The 12,930-nt window shown below is 40.8% G+C and overlaps 1 protein-coding gene across 1 annotated transcript; it reads right to left on the reverse strand.

Annotated features, from left to right (window-relative positions):
• Positions 1-2,158: 2,158 nt before the first annotated feature.
• On the reverse strand, positions 2,159-12,117 carry LOC142589521 (uncharacterized). The gene is made up of 4 exons (XM_075700925.1): positions 11,862-12,117; positions 9,932-10,117; positions 5,095-5,877; positions 2,159-2,951 (listed from the first exon to the last, which is right to left on the reverse strand). The coding sequence occupies exons 1-4, from the start codon at positions 12,084-12,086 to the stop codon at positions 2,586-2,588; spliced, it is 1,560 nt and encodes a 519-aa protein (XP_075557040.1). The 5' UTR covers positions 12,087-12,117; the 3' UTR covers positions 2,159-2,585.
• Between the last annotated feature and the right edge of the window lie 813 nt (positions 12,118-12,930).

Here is a 12,930-nt window from a genome sequence, read left to right on the forward strand (position 1 = left end):
CTGCCATTACTTATGAAAGTGCGATGATATTGAGATAAATAACAGCTGGAGCCTGTGGGATTTCATATTATGATTACAGGATACATTTTCTGTCATCACTGCTAATGAATTATTCTTGGCTTTCCTGTTGGGCACAAGCTTGCCAAAATAAAGCTTTATTTTCATTTGTTGCTTTTTTTTCTGCCATCTGGAGCGCTCCAGCCAGTGTGTGACAGTACCTTAAAAAATTCCTTGCTACAAAGCATGCCTGGATATGTTGGTCTCCTGCACGCTATTGACTTGTCTTGGTGTAAACACATCAAAGTGCAAAAAATAGATAACTTGCATATGTCCTGCACTTATTTCATGTAGCTATCAAAAAACTAACTTGCTGGCCTGGCGCCCACTTGTCTAATCTGTGGATGTTTGTAAGCTGTAAGCATTAATGCAATAATATTAGCTGGACTGCATGTACACAGAACTAAGACGTGCACATATGCCGATGCTCACTTCCTTACAAATCTAAATAAAGAAAACTAACCCCACCTTAGATTGACTATCCTACTGAATGTCTTACCTAAATGGTAATATTGCTCCAGTTTAGCTCCGTGCATACAGTTTGCAGAAGGAACAATTGCCAGATCTAAGAACATTAATATTCACACCTTTTAGCCATGTGTATTCATTGTCACCTCTTATTTTATGTTTTCAAGTTAAAATATTAACGATAAAAGTAGTGAGGATCATAAGCAGGCACTGTAACTTCAGCCAAGCGCATCAGTAACTCTAGATGAATTCACACTGACATGGAAAAAACTGCGCAGATTCGTGTTTTAGGAAGGGCAACAGCTCTTTGAGATGGTGATTGGTAAGTTTGGCAAAAATAGAAGTATGATGGATGGTCGCGTAGTTGGCTTACATATTTCATGTGAAATCTTTTGAGTATAATTCATGGTATGTTAACTAAGAGGTGGTTCATGATCATTAGTCTCATTTGCTTGTTCAAGCTGGAATGTGACGTCCGTTGTCAGTACTCAGTTATAAGAACTTCACTAAATGATTAGAGCAAATGTTGCGTGTCAATATCGAAGGACGCAGATTGTTGTGAAAGAGAAACAAGAAAGAATAGTAGGCTGCCAATGAAAACAATTTATTCTTTAAATGTGTCAACAGCAGTTGCAAAACAACTTGGCACATTTTCGCTGCAAAAACATAACAGACAGTACAACAAAGAACAAAAGGTGAAAAGTGAAGTCACAGAGGAGAGACGGCAGAGAAAATAAAGAGCTGTACAATGCCAAAAGGATATGGTACAAAACAAAGATAGCATTTTTGTTCAGCTCATCTTACATCTTTTCCATGGTTACCTTTTTCATGCAGTGCACCGTCTACCTCTATTATGCATTTCTGTTGCATCAAGGCATGTCTTGATGTTGCATCATGGCATGTATTGGTGCTGGTCGCTTATCTAATCAACACAGGACTAACGCTACAAAAAAATTAAAATGGCGTGCTTCATGATCAAATCATGGTTTTGGCATGTAAAACCCAGAATTCAATATAAAAAAATTCACACTCTATTCACCCTAGGTTGAGAACGACACAAACAGAGCTAGAAATGTTCCTGTGACCAAAGTAACAAAATTTACGAAGAGCGCCAGTGTAACACTGCCAATCACAATTTACTGAGGTGTGAGCAATCGAGGGCCACCATGTGGCATCAATGTTTGAAGCACAACTTATGCGCAAGGCTGGCAACTTGCAGGCTGAACGGATGCTATTCATACAATGCTTTGGGCTGTACCTTACTGCTACCAATCAAGAAGCCCTGCCTGATGAACAAAAGCTAGCCCTACAGCTGACTATAGCAGCTGACTGGTGGTTGTTACACACATAATGAAGGAGTGGAGGACAGCCGAAGTGCAAGCAGGATCGCCAATGCAGAGCACGAGACAGTGCTCGACCTGAACCAGTGCTCATCGCTGCGGACCTTTCTGCATTCATGGCCCATGTTCAGTAAACATCTTTTTACTTGCAAACCTAGATATTGTAAGCACTATTAACATACTTCGTCGTTTTAATTTGTACATAGCCATCACCATCTTCCCTGTTCTACTTCTTCACGCATGAACTGGGGCGTTTCCTTTTTGGAATAAAAAGCGCTTGACATCTTGGTTGGTCTCAGTCTTATAATATTAGTGCTAGATTTCAATACAAATAGCAATATCATCCTTGAAAAGTCGCTTGAAGGAATGGCACGATGAAGGCAACAGAACTAGAGGTGGACTCTTGGTAATGTGCGGATGCTGCATGAAGTATTTAAACCACCTCAAGAAAGGACAGACAATTGATATAGGGTTCAGGAGCAGCTGGCTATGCAATTTCATAAAAATAACAAACTGCAAAAGGAAAGGGGCATGTTAGCATTAGTAACCACTGCAATCAGACTTTGTGAGCTACAATTACTGCTTGAAAATCGTCCTAGTGCAGGCCGAAAATGGGCATTTTCGATGACAGATGACGTGTGTTCAACGTATTCACTGTCCTTAAGCATGCTGAGACATATTTAGTGGGTCAACTGTGACTCCTCCATAGAGTTTGAGTTCTTAATGGCATTTGGCCCCAGGTACATCATCCCGCACACTTTGGCTGAGCACATGCCCACGTTTAGTTTTCCTGATTTTTTCAGCTATTCTTGGTCGGCCGGCAGGAATGCGTCCCGAACCTCTGGGTAGGCCAGGTCGGCGCCTTGCCAAGCTTGTTGGTTGCACCTTAATTTTGTTACCGTGCCTGATAGCCCTTCCCATGGCCTTTTGCCTCAACATGTATGCAAATACAGCGCTGCTGGTGTTCAACTTTAACAGGTCTTCTGTTATGGACTTGATAACAGCAGCATATTGAGGAATGCATTCACCAAGTCCATGGGCGCGCTGGTATGCTTCATTGAATGCAGCACACTCTTTTTTGTGGTCCTGCAAAAAGTCACGTAAATGAACATGTTTAAATCTTGAAAGTCCTTTGCGGCAACAAATGTTTTTTGCTTTGAAGTGATGTTTCTTAAAGCCAACGCACTTACATATGTGTTAAAAGAAAAAGCCAAAGAAGAGAACAGGGACGCAGACTGATGAAGCCATCAAAAATACACTCCTTTGATAAGTTGTTCAAGTCATGTTCTAGTTTGTGGACATCTTAACAGAGTAAATTTTCTAGAAGTCTACAAGCTATAGATAGCGATTGGATATTAGCCATTAAAAAAAGGCTATATTAAGCACCCAAAAGATGCACCTAAAGGTGTATTTTAGGTGCTGTAGAGGCCACAATATGCACAAGCTGTTTGCACACAGTCATTTTTTTTGGCATGTGCGAATAGTAGATTTTGAGCTCAAAGCAAATATTGATTTTGGATGAACGTTTTTTAATCGAATATTGAATAGCTGTTGTGTAGAGAATTCACTGCAAGCTTGAATGAATGAATGAGTGAACTTTTTTTTATTTATCAGGGAGAAACAGGGGGTTATGGAATGTAACCACTGAATATTGTACTAACTGTTCTGTGGAAGAATGAGATCAAACTTTGGTGCTGTAGGACTTGTTAAATAAATGTCAAAAGCTATAAAGAGGTTAATTGATAGTAAAGCATGGTGCAACTGCTTTTGTGAATGCAGTAAGTTAATGAAAAGAAACGAAAGTAAAACAGTGCACGCATTAACAATTAGACTACAGCTATGACTAGAAGTATAAAGGGGATGGTGCCATAACAGTGCTTTCACTTTAATTAGACATCTCGATTACACTTAATAGACATCTTGGTGCTCATACTGACACTGTAGCCAGTGCGTGCACACACGTAAGCGAATGCATTCTAAGTTCTGTTACAGTGCCTCTTGCATTCCTGGTATGCTTCACTGCATGGTATATATGCTTCACCGCATGACACACTAGTATTGCGATGAAGCGGAATCAAAAAGACATTATTACTATTACACTTTGAAAAACTATTTTTGTTGTGAATATAGAATTGCACAATATTCAAAACTACTAGTAAAGTTATGTCTCATATCTACCTTAAAGTACAAAAGCCTTCACTTAGGGGAGGAACAGTATTGTGCAACCCTTCATAGTCTCTACACTTGGTTGGATTTGTGACAGGCTACCACATGGACTAATAGAATGTTGCAGCAAACCTGTCATTTCATACAGTTCCTGATGCAATGAGCAGGTAATGGAGATATAAGGGCTACACTTCTTACAATGCATCAAGTGCCACTTGCTTGCACAGAAATTGAGATGCTAAAATTCCAATTGGCATCTATAGGCATGTAGATTAGAAAATTGACAACTCACAGGCACCATCAAATTTGGGCTAAATTTCTTCGTAACCCATAAATTCTGATCTTCTGCCTTTGATTTGAAGAAATGGAGATATAACCCAGTGTCTGCTCCTGAATGACAGCTTAGTGGTACTCTTCAAAAGTTGTAGATATTTTACTGCATGCCAAAATTATAGTAACGTTTTTTGTTAAAAAAAAGCCACATGAGCTTATCACTGTTCCCCCTCCTAATCATTTAAAGTGAATGCCTTCCTTTGGACGTGTTACTTATTATTGATGTTTGGGCACCAACTGGTAATGGAAGCAGAGTGGCACTGGCTAGTTTAAATAAGCTAAAAGGTGGAAAAGTTGTATGTAGCCCTAATTGGATATCTTAAAAAGTTATTCACATTTCTAGATATACTTAGCACACTATAACAGCTGTATAATGCTAAACCTAAGCATTTAGGCAGAAGCTTTTTGGTGGCAAAGAAGTTTGAAAAGGAGGTAAGGGTCATGCATTGGTTGACAAAAGGAAAAACTGTAGTGTATAGGAAAAAAAATTTACTCTTCCCACTGCTGTAGAAAGCAGAGAGAACAGCTAGTGAAATCCAAGTACCTAACTTTCAAATCAATACTAAGAAGAATTAGTGGATATAGACAAGTCGTGTAATGCATAGTACTATAAATGCTGGTGTAATTGTGTGATGGACGCATCTTTTCTATGTTGATAGTGTTGAATCAAACCTGTTCAGAATTGAGCTCGTCACATTTTGTAAAGGAAAATGCTATCAAAACATCGTACCAGATGTACTTGGCCCAAGTCAGCCATCTCTTCTTGCACCTCTGGCGCTGTGGAGTTTGTCTGCATCTCCTGCCCTACGTCTTCGTGCGAAGTGGATGGTCCTGCTTCGCACACAGATGAGGGTGCCAAGGTGGGGGCATGTGCAGTCAAAGGCATGAAAAAGCCTGCTGCTGGACAACGCTTTCCGAGGGCAAGCTGGCCAAGCTCTGTGCGGTCTCCAACTGTCAGCTCCGGGCTGTTCGGGAAAGCACCACCAAAGGCTTGTTGCACAGCAGCCTGGTGCTTACAGAAAGCACCCTGGTTCCCTGCCCTGCAGCTGCATAGCCCAATGTCCGCCCATACCTCATATGTCCCAGTTCCAGAAGAATTCGGAACATGGTAGCAATTTTGTTCTACTTCTAGAATTGATTTTGGGGGGGATTCCGGAATTTTTTGCAGAAGGTGCTCATAGCCAATTCGGTGGGTAGGTTCCCGATTGTGTGCGTGGCGCAGCAGCCGTGTTTCGAAATATTTCTCCCAATTAGTAATCACAAATTCAATTAAAGCTACTGCGTTGTAGGCTTTTGTTCTGTTTAGGATGATGTCCTTTAGAATACGGACAGAAGCCTCCGAATAGTTATTTGTGTTTTGGCCTCTTGTTAGCACACCAGTACGATACAAGAGCACCCACTCACATTGGCGCAAAAGAAATGTGTTCACTCTCTGAACATAGGACATATGAGGCAGGGACTGAAGCTCTGCAATGGCTGTCTCCAGTTCGTGCTCCTCCTTTGCATAGAGAATCTGAAACATCAGTTCAAGCATGCATTTCTTTATTAGCATTTTGTTTTCAGCATATCTCGTTATCTGCTATTTCCATTTCTCTGTTAAAGCAGAGTTTTGCAGCCATTGAAAAGTATAACTTTTCCAGAAAACATTTCCACATGGAAAGAGTACAGTATCATGATATATTTCATTTTTCTTTCATTTCATTGCACGTGTCAGTGATAGCAGTAACTTTGCTTTCAGTATGACTTCTCTTCAGCTACATATTTTTTTTACTTTACAATAACTTGTATGCAGTGTTCCTTTTCTTTTGTTACTGTTAAAAAAGATTGCCAAATTTCATGCTAATTCGACACTACGTGCACAGGCCTTTGGGAAAAGGCAGTAAAAGGTGCTGTGCTTTATTGGTTATAACTTATCAAAAAAGATATTTAAGTGGTGATAATGTCACTTGAAAAATAAATTATTACAAGATAGTGGAAATTCAATATCCAATTCTTAGTGTAGGTTTGTTCTGTGCCTATCAGCATGGGTCATGTGGGCTCACTGCTTAGTCTCTCCAAGCATGCTCTTTTTCTGCCTTTTAATGGGAACCACATTTCTAATAAATATTAGTTTTTCTAGTGATGGTGTGTTTGTGAGTGCATGTGTGTGACATTCTTTTCTGTGCTATGCGTTCTGGTTCATGCTAGCCAAAGAAAAGTCATGGCCAAAATTTCCTTGCTGCTCTTATTAATCTCAATTGAAAGTTGTTCAGTTGATAGTGCTTAGAGATAGCACTGCATGTGCGGAAGCATGAAAATAATTTTTGCAACTTTTCTGCTCTAATTATGAATAAATTACTTGGTGTGGAGAGACAGGATTGCTGCATTGTTTTGGTATTTAATTTGTATAAGGTATGCAGCAAACAAGAAAAAATGAAAATATATAAAAGGGTATGAACACACTAATAAGACTGTTGAGTTTAGAGTGACACAAGAGGCCTTCGCTAGAATCGGGATATTTGTTTTTGAAATAATTTACGTTCTTACCTCAGACAGAGCTCCCATGAATGAGGAAATTATGTGAATGTGAGAGACGTGACAGAGCAGTACAAGCATGACAAATTTGGATTAGCATGCTGGGTGGCAAGAGGGTCCTCCCGTAGTCTGTTTTTGGTTGACTGTACATTATGGTGAAACAATGCCAACAGGACATGTCTTGTCCTGTCCCGTTTTTCACATGTCCCGTCATCTGCACTGCTTCGCCATAATGCTGTGCTGATTCTGTTTTTATATTATGCTATGGCTCTACATTTTAATTGGAGTGAGAGAGTGAACAAGGTAGTGCACATTGCCTCTGGGATGATGCACGCAATTAAGTCAGCTCACTTATTCCTGCAGTAAGAAAGGGATGTTACCTATTCTTCCTTTTTCTTTTTTTTTCACAGGCAAGTTGGATTGTGAGGTACATGAACGGCGTGTTACTTTTTACAAGTTTGGTTGCAAACAACTGCAATAAAGAAGCGCTAATAGATTGACGCCCAGCCACAAAATAATGCATGGCATGCAACCACATGGCAAAATAGGCTTCTGCACCTTATAGCGGTGCACACTTGTTATTGACACTAATATTTCTGCATGTGCATCCTTCCACAACTGCAAACGTGAATATTTGGTGTTTTTGCTATGTGTGCTCACAGTATGTCAGTTTGAGTGGGAGATGTCACTTATCTGTTTGTATTCTTGCGAGTTGGGCGGCTTAAGGAGTAAAACGAAGTTTGCGCTGTTCACGGGGTTTACACTCCATCACTAATGTGACAGCGCATATCATGTGTGTTCGGTTATGAGTGCGCAGCAGTTCTTCTTTCTTAATTTCACTTCTTTGTTGCCCAGCTCCATTTGTTCTTATTTTTGTCTGTGTATGTGTGTTTTCACATCTTTGAACATGCTAGAGGATTCGCAGTGGAAAAGAAAGACTAACCAAATCTTGTTGTAGTTTGCAAACACACTGTGCATACACATTGTTTAATACTACTGCCTAGTCCCGTGACCCTTCATAAGACTTGGTGTTCCATTGGCTCATGGTGCATTTCTGTGCATCATTCCTTTGTCTAATGCTACACGGCATAGCACTTCACAACATGCAAAGTACTACACACATCTCAAGGTACATGTCACTTGAAGCAGGAATCCATCTTACATAGGCATCGTAGGGCAGCTGTTGGATAAGAGTTCTGCCTCCAAAATTTTGTTAATGTAAGCAGTTCTCAGAAGTTCTGATAATGGTCTCATTGTTTGCTGTAGCTGCGTAATGTTCAGTGTGCCGTATTTATTAAACCATGTTCAGTGAGCAAACTAAGGCCTCCTGACATCCAAGCATTCCGAGCCAATGTACACCTACCAGTCTAAGATAAAATTAGAGCACAAAAAATATTTAAGCTGACAAAAACAATTTGACTTTATAAATACATAACTTCAGTAGTTCATAGTTTCATGCCAGAGGTTTTGATGACACTGCATCAAGTCTTCTTAAATATCTTAAATTTCTTGCTACTCAAAGGGCCCCTGAAACAGTTTGGAGAAATATTGTAGACGCATAGGGTTCAGCTACAGTAGATTATTCGCATCACAATTCGTAGGAAGCGCCGCATGTTAAGATAGCTAGGGACGAGTACAAGTTACCCTCCTCCATAGTGATGCATTTTCTCCTCAACTTGTTCACCAAGTGATCGGGGTTAAGCTCCGCCTTCACTGGCTCTGCGTCATGATGACAGGTCACGTCATCTACTTCCATTTGTCTAGGAGCGAGCGCTCAAAGCCTCTCCAACCTCTCCGCCAGCTGCTTGGCAGTCGATCCCACGGTGTAAGCGAGAGCTATCGAAGCAGCGTGCACTGCGAGCATTCTGTTGCAGCGCTGAACGTGTCTGGTATTTCGGTAACCGCAAGCGAGCTGAGCGTTTCAAAGGATGGGTGGGGGCATAAACTCAAGCTAATGAAAAAGCTTTGGCGTAGATGTATGTGAGTGGCCTGATTGGTCTGCATGGTCCAGCCACCTGGTGGTGCAGAGCTTAACCCTGCAAAGAGCTAATATTGCTCTAACCAAGTGTAAAACGTTTTAAACATTTACAAAAACAATGTGTTCACGATTATGCTCCTGAGAAAAATTTACACCAGCATCAAAGTATAATAGACTTCGCTACAGCTACTGTCCTTGGTTGAGCTTTTGCAACCAGGTGGCTTCACCGTGCAGACTATTCACATTTGCACTTCTGCTCATCCTGTAAAACGGCACGGTCAAATGGCCGGGTCCAGTCTGCTTGCACTTGCATTTACCCAAATAATGGACACGCGAAACACTATTGTGGTAGTAATTCTCGGGCATAAAGTGACGGCCACAAACACGCAAAATGGCATCGATTGGATAGCAACAGTCTATGCGCTGTAGCCACTCCGCTCGTCTGCTTCCTTGCATAGGGACACAAGGTTGCAGCTTGACGTATTGCCAGTTGCTAGGTTTGCGGCCCACAACGTGACAAGGGTGAACCATGGTACTTGTGAAAGTAAAGATCGAGATCAACACTGACTGTGGGGCTCTTGTTGACACGGAGCACGTTGTAACAAAAGCAAAAACTTGCTTTGTGCCACAAGTGCTTAAGTGTAGTGAGAAATTGTCCTGGTGCATTCTCTTTGTTTTACTTTCTTTTTATAGAAAAAAATTAATAACATTCCAATTATTACGAACATTTGTTCACCATAAACTTAGAAAAATTATAGATGATGCGCTCTAGGTAGCCTATGGGATAACTCACCATACTGCCATCATTAGGAAAACTTGCGTCAAATAGTCAGGGGTGGCTGAAAATTCAGCCGAGTGACATGGTGTGATTGGTAGCAATGTACGTTTTTAAAACCTTATATTAAATTACAGGCTTTACGCGGAGCACTTAGATATGTCAATTAACGATCAGAAAAATCTACCCTAACAACTCAGTACGTTTGTACAAAATCGTCAAAATCATTTCAGGGTCTCTTACTAATTAGTATCTGAGTATACGCAACAAAAGTATTAATTATCTGAAACTTTGCTCTACCTTCTGGAAAGCTGCCATGAGCTGACGTCTTTCTGCTTTCCCTATGCTGTTCTGTGCTGATTTGAGCCAGCGCCACTCCGCTTGCAACACATGAAAATGGCAGAGCAGCTGCCTGGCGGAGGGCCACACATCACGCAGGGCATCTTTTTCCGCTCTGGCATTGTCCGACATGAACGCACAGGGCACCTGCGTATGACAACAATAGCGTCTGTTAGTAGTGTTATGCAGCACTTTTTTGTATATTATGAGCTATTATGCAGCAACAGCTCATTGGTCCCTTTTCAGTGCGAGTCATAATGGGTACATATTGGTAAAAAGCATGCGGTTATTTTTCATTCCTTAGCATGCTCTGTAACCACAGAATCATTGCCTGTGGTAAATTGAATGTTGCGCAACAGGTTCAGAGCCAAACAAAGGCACTTTTGACAAGAGTGCCGCCACCCTCCTCTACTTTCCTCTAACAAAATGTTAGGATCATTCTAGTCCACAGAAGAAGACAGGCCATGAGTGAAGGGAGTCAGAGGCTTTAAGGAAACACAACAAAGAAAATGTGAGGACAGAAATGTAGCTGCAAATTGTCCTGCCAGTATGCAACATTACCCCGACGTTCACACCTACGAGTATGTAGCTTTTTAAAATGTTTCTAACTGGTATGTTAGCTCATTTCTAGCTAGCAACATGCGTAGGAACATTATCATGAAACAATGTTGTGCTTAGCACTGCGTCAACTACCCTTCTATTTATTTATTTACCTACTTCAATTTTGTACTTCTAATGCTATACTTTATTTATGGCCTATTAAGCTTGGATGACAGTGTACGTTCACTGCACACTATGAACTCAAGATCATCACAATAATTCAAGCAGTATGTCGTTGCTGCCCTGATAGATGGATTGCCAAGTGTCCTTAAAACCTGTTGGCTGTAAAGAAACATGTAGTGCAGAGTAGGCTGCAGTTTCACTATTTTTTCTTTACAATGCTAATTCAAAGCTGAACAGTGAATAAAAGCAATAAATTAGGTTATTCTTATAAAATATTACTTTAGAGCCTGCCTCCTCCCTCCCATTCCCTTTTGTTTCATTTATTTGTTGTAAGAAGTCTGGTTAGTGAAGGGGAAAATAAATTTACAAATATTTTGTATTTAATTTTGTGCCACTTTGTGGCTACAGTGACAGCATGGTATCAGATTGTATAGCTTTTTCGCCTTTGTGGATTAAGACAAGGTGAAGTTTTTTGCCTGTTGACCCTGTAGGTACCTTGGGAGGCAGTGCAGCCCGTTAAGATCAAACAGGTCAATAAACTGAAGAAAAAGAAAAAGGACAGGAATTTGCAAGACTATGTCGCTGCTCCCTCTTCACTTTTTGCATTCCCTCGGGTCTTCTAAGGTGCAGCACATGCTAATAATGTTGTATTTGGTATTCGAAAAGGTCATTAACTCAATGTGATAAGTAATGATGTCATTATATGTGTTTTGGCATAACTATCTCTGCCGTTCTCATAATAGGCGCACATAATGTACCCGAGTCAGTGCAGTTCGCGCCCCTGCTACAATGTGCGAGTTCTGCTCCTGCTGTGTGCCGAGTCTGGTTGTCACACTCTATCTTTCCCTTCAATGTTTGTTTGAGCTTTGGGACATCTTTGCCTTATGGTTTTAAGGCTGTTCTGCTTTTAGCAGTTGCACATATACCAAAGCACTTGAACTGTTGTTACATGTTAGTCTCACATGTTTCTATTGAATAGAAATGCTGAGGCAGTTGTCACCTTGCTCCATTCAAAGATACCTTATTGGCCTGGAAAGTGATGACTACCAGGTCTTGAGAGCAGTGCTTAAATTTTTGAAAACTCGCATTTCAATATCACAGTTGCCTTGGATTTGCTTTGATATTGTTAGGCATAGAATGCTGTGAATAAAATATAAAAGGGTTTTACCTTGTTGTTGCCAAAGCATTTGGGATAGTTCTTCTCAAGAAGCTTGAAGGCAAGCCTATAGGCTTCTCTGCTCTGACCGCGGTGTATAAGCACAGCTATAGGAACTGCACCTGCTTTGGTCGCTGTCAGAAGTATAGTAGCTGTATTCCCATCTACATCGCACGATGATGTTGAATCTACAAAAATGATGTTCTGGGCGGATTCCAGGGTCTGGGCACGGCGCATGATGGGCGTTACGACCAGTGCTGCCCAGCCACCATCTGATGCTTCACAAGTGCTGACGTCTGCTCCTGCATATTTGCCACAAAAGGTACAAAGTTAACGGGTGCTAAGTTGTATTGATACAAGCAGAACATACAAGTTATGATGCCAATTTCGTTTTTTATCATAGGGAACTGCTGAAAGAATTTCTGCAACTTTTCTTTTGTGTCATTAGATACCAGTCAAATGTTTCTTTTTCTTTCTGCAGCATCAATTCTTCTAGTTAAGAAGAAATAAAATGCTGGTGTTTATCATATGCTGGCTAGATTTACATGAACGGAATTCACGAGCAGTGTTTTACTGCAATATTTAGGTGAATCATATTAATACAAAAGCATTATGTGGCCCATTACACAAAAATGCATCAGCGTGACCGAAAGATGGTACCAAAAATGGCCAACGCGGCAAAGAGTAAAAATGCATGCAAAAAGGCTTGGATTGATGTCACATTTGTGAGGAAGCTTCCTGTTAACAAGGTAAATTAATTGCTTTGAAAAGAACATTTCGTAACTTTCGGTCTGGGTGGGAATCGAACCCCGGGCTTCCGGAATGCGAGACAAGCATGCTTCCCCAATGCCACAGCGACTCCTTGTTTCTGGCTGACTAAAGGTGTGCCTAGTGCATGCGTGATTGCACACGTCACGTCGTAGCCATTTGAGTGATTAAAGGTGTTTCACCAAAGGGACTATAATGCCAAAAGGACTATAATGCTTTTGCATTCCTAGACTTAAGCAGTCTTCAGTGTGCCTGCCGAAATTTTCTCTCTTATTGCATTAGGAACAGTTCAGTATTTTTATTACTGCTAAGA

The sequence above is a fragment of the Dermacentor variabilis genome, chromosome 8, assembly GCF_050947875.1.
Source record: "Dermacentor variabilis isolate Ectoservices chromosome 8, ASM5094787v1, whole genome shotgun sequence".
In the NCBI taxonomy this organism is placed as follows: Eukaryota; Metazoa; Arthropoda; class Arachnida; order Ixodida; family Ixodidae; genus Dermacentor; species Dermacentor variabilis.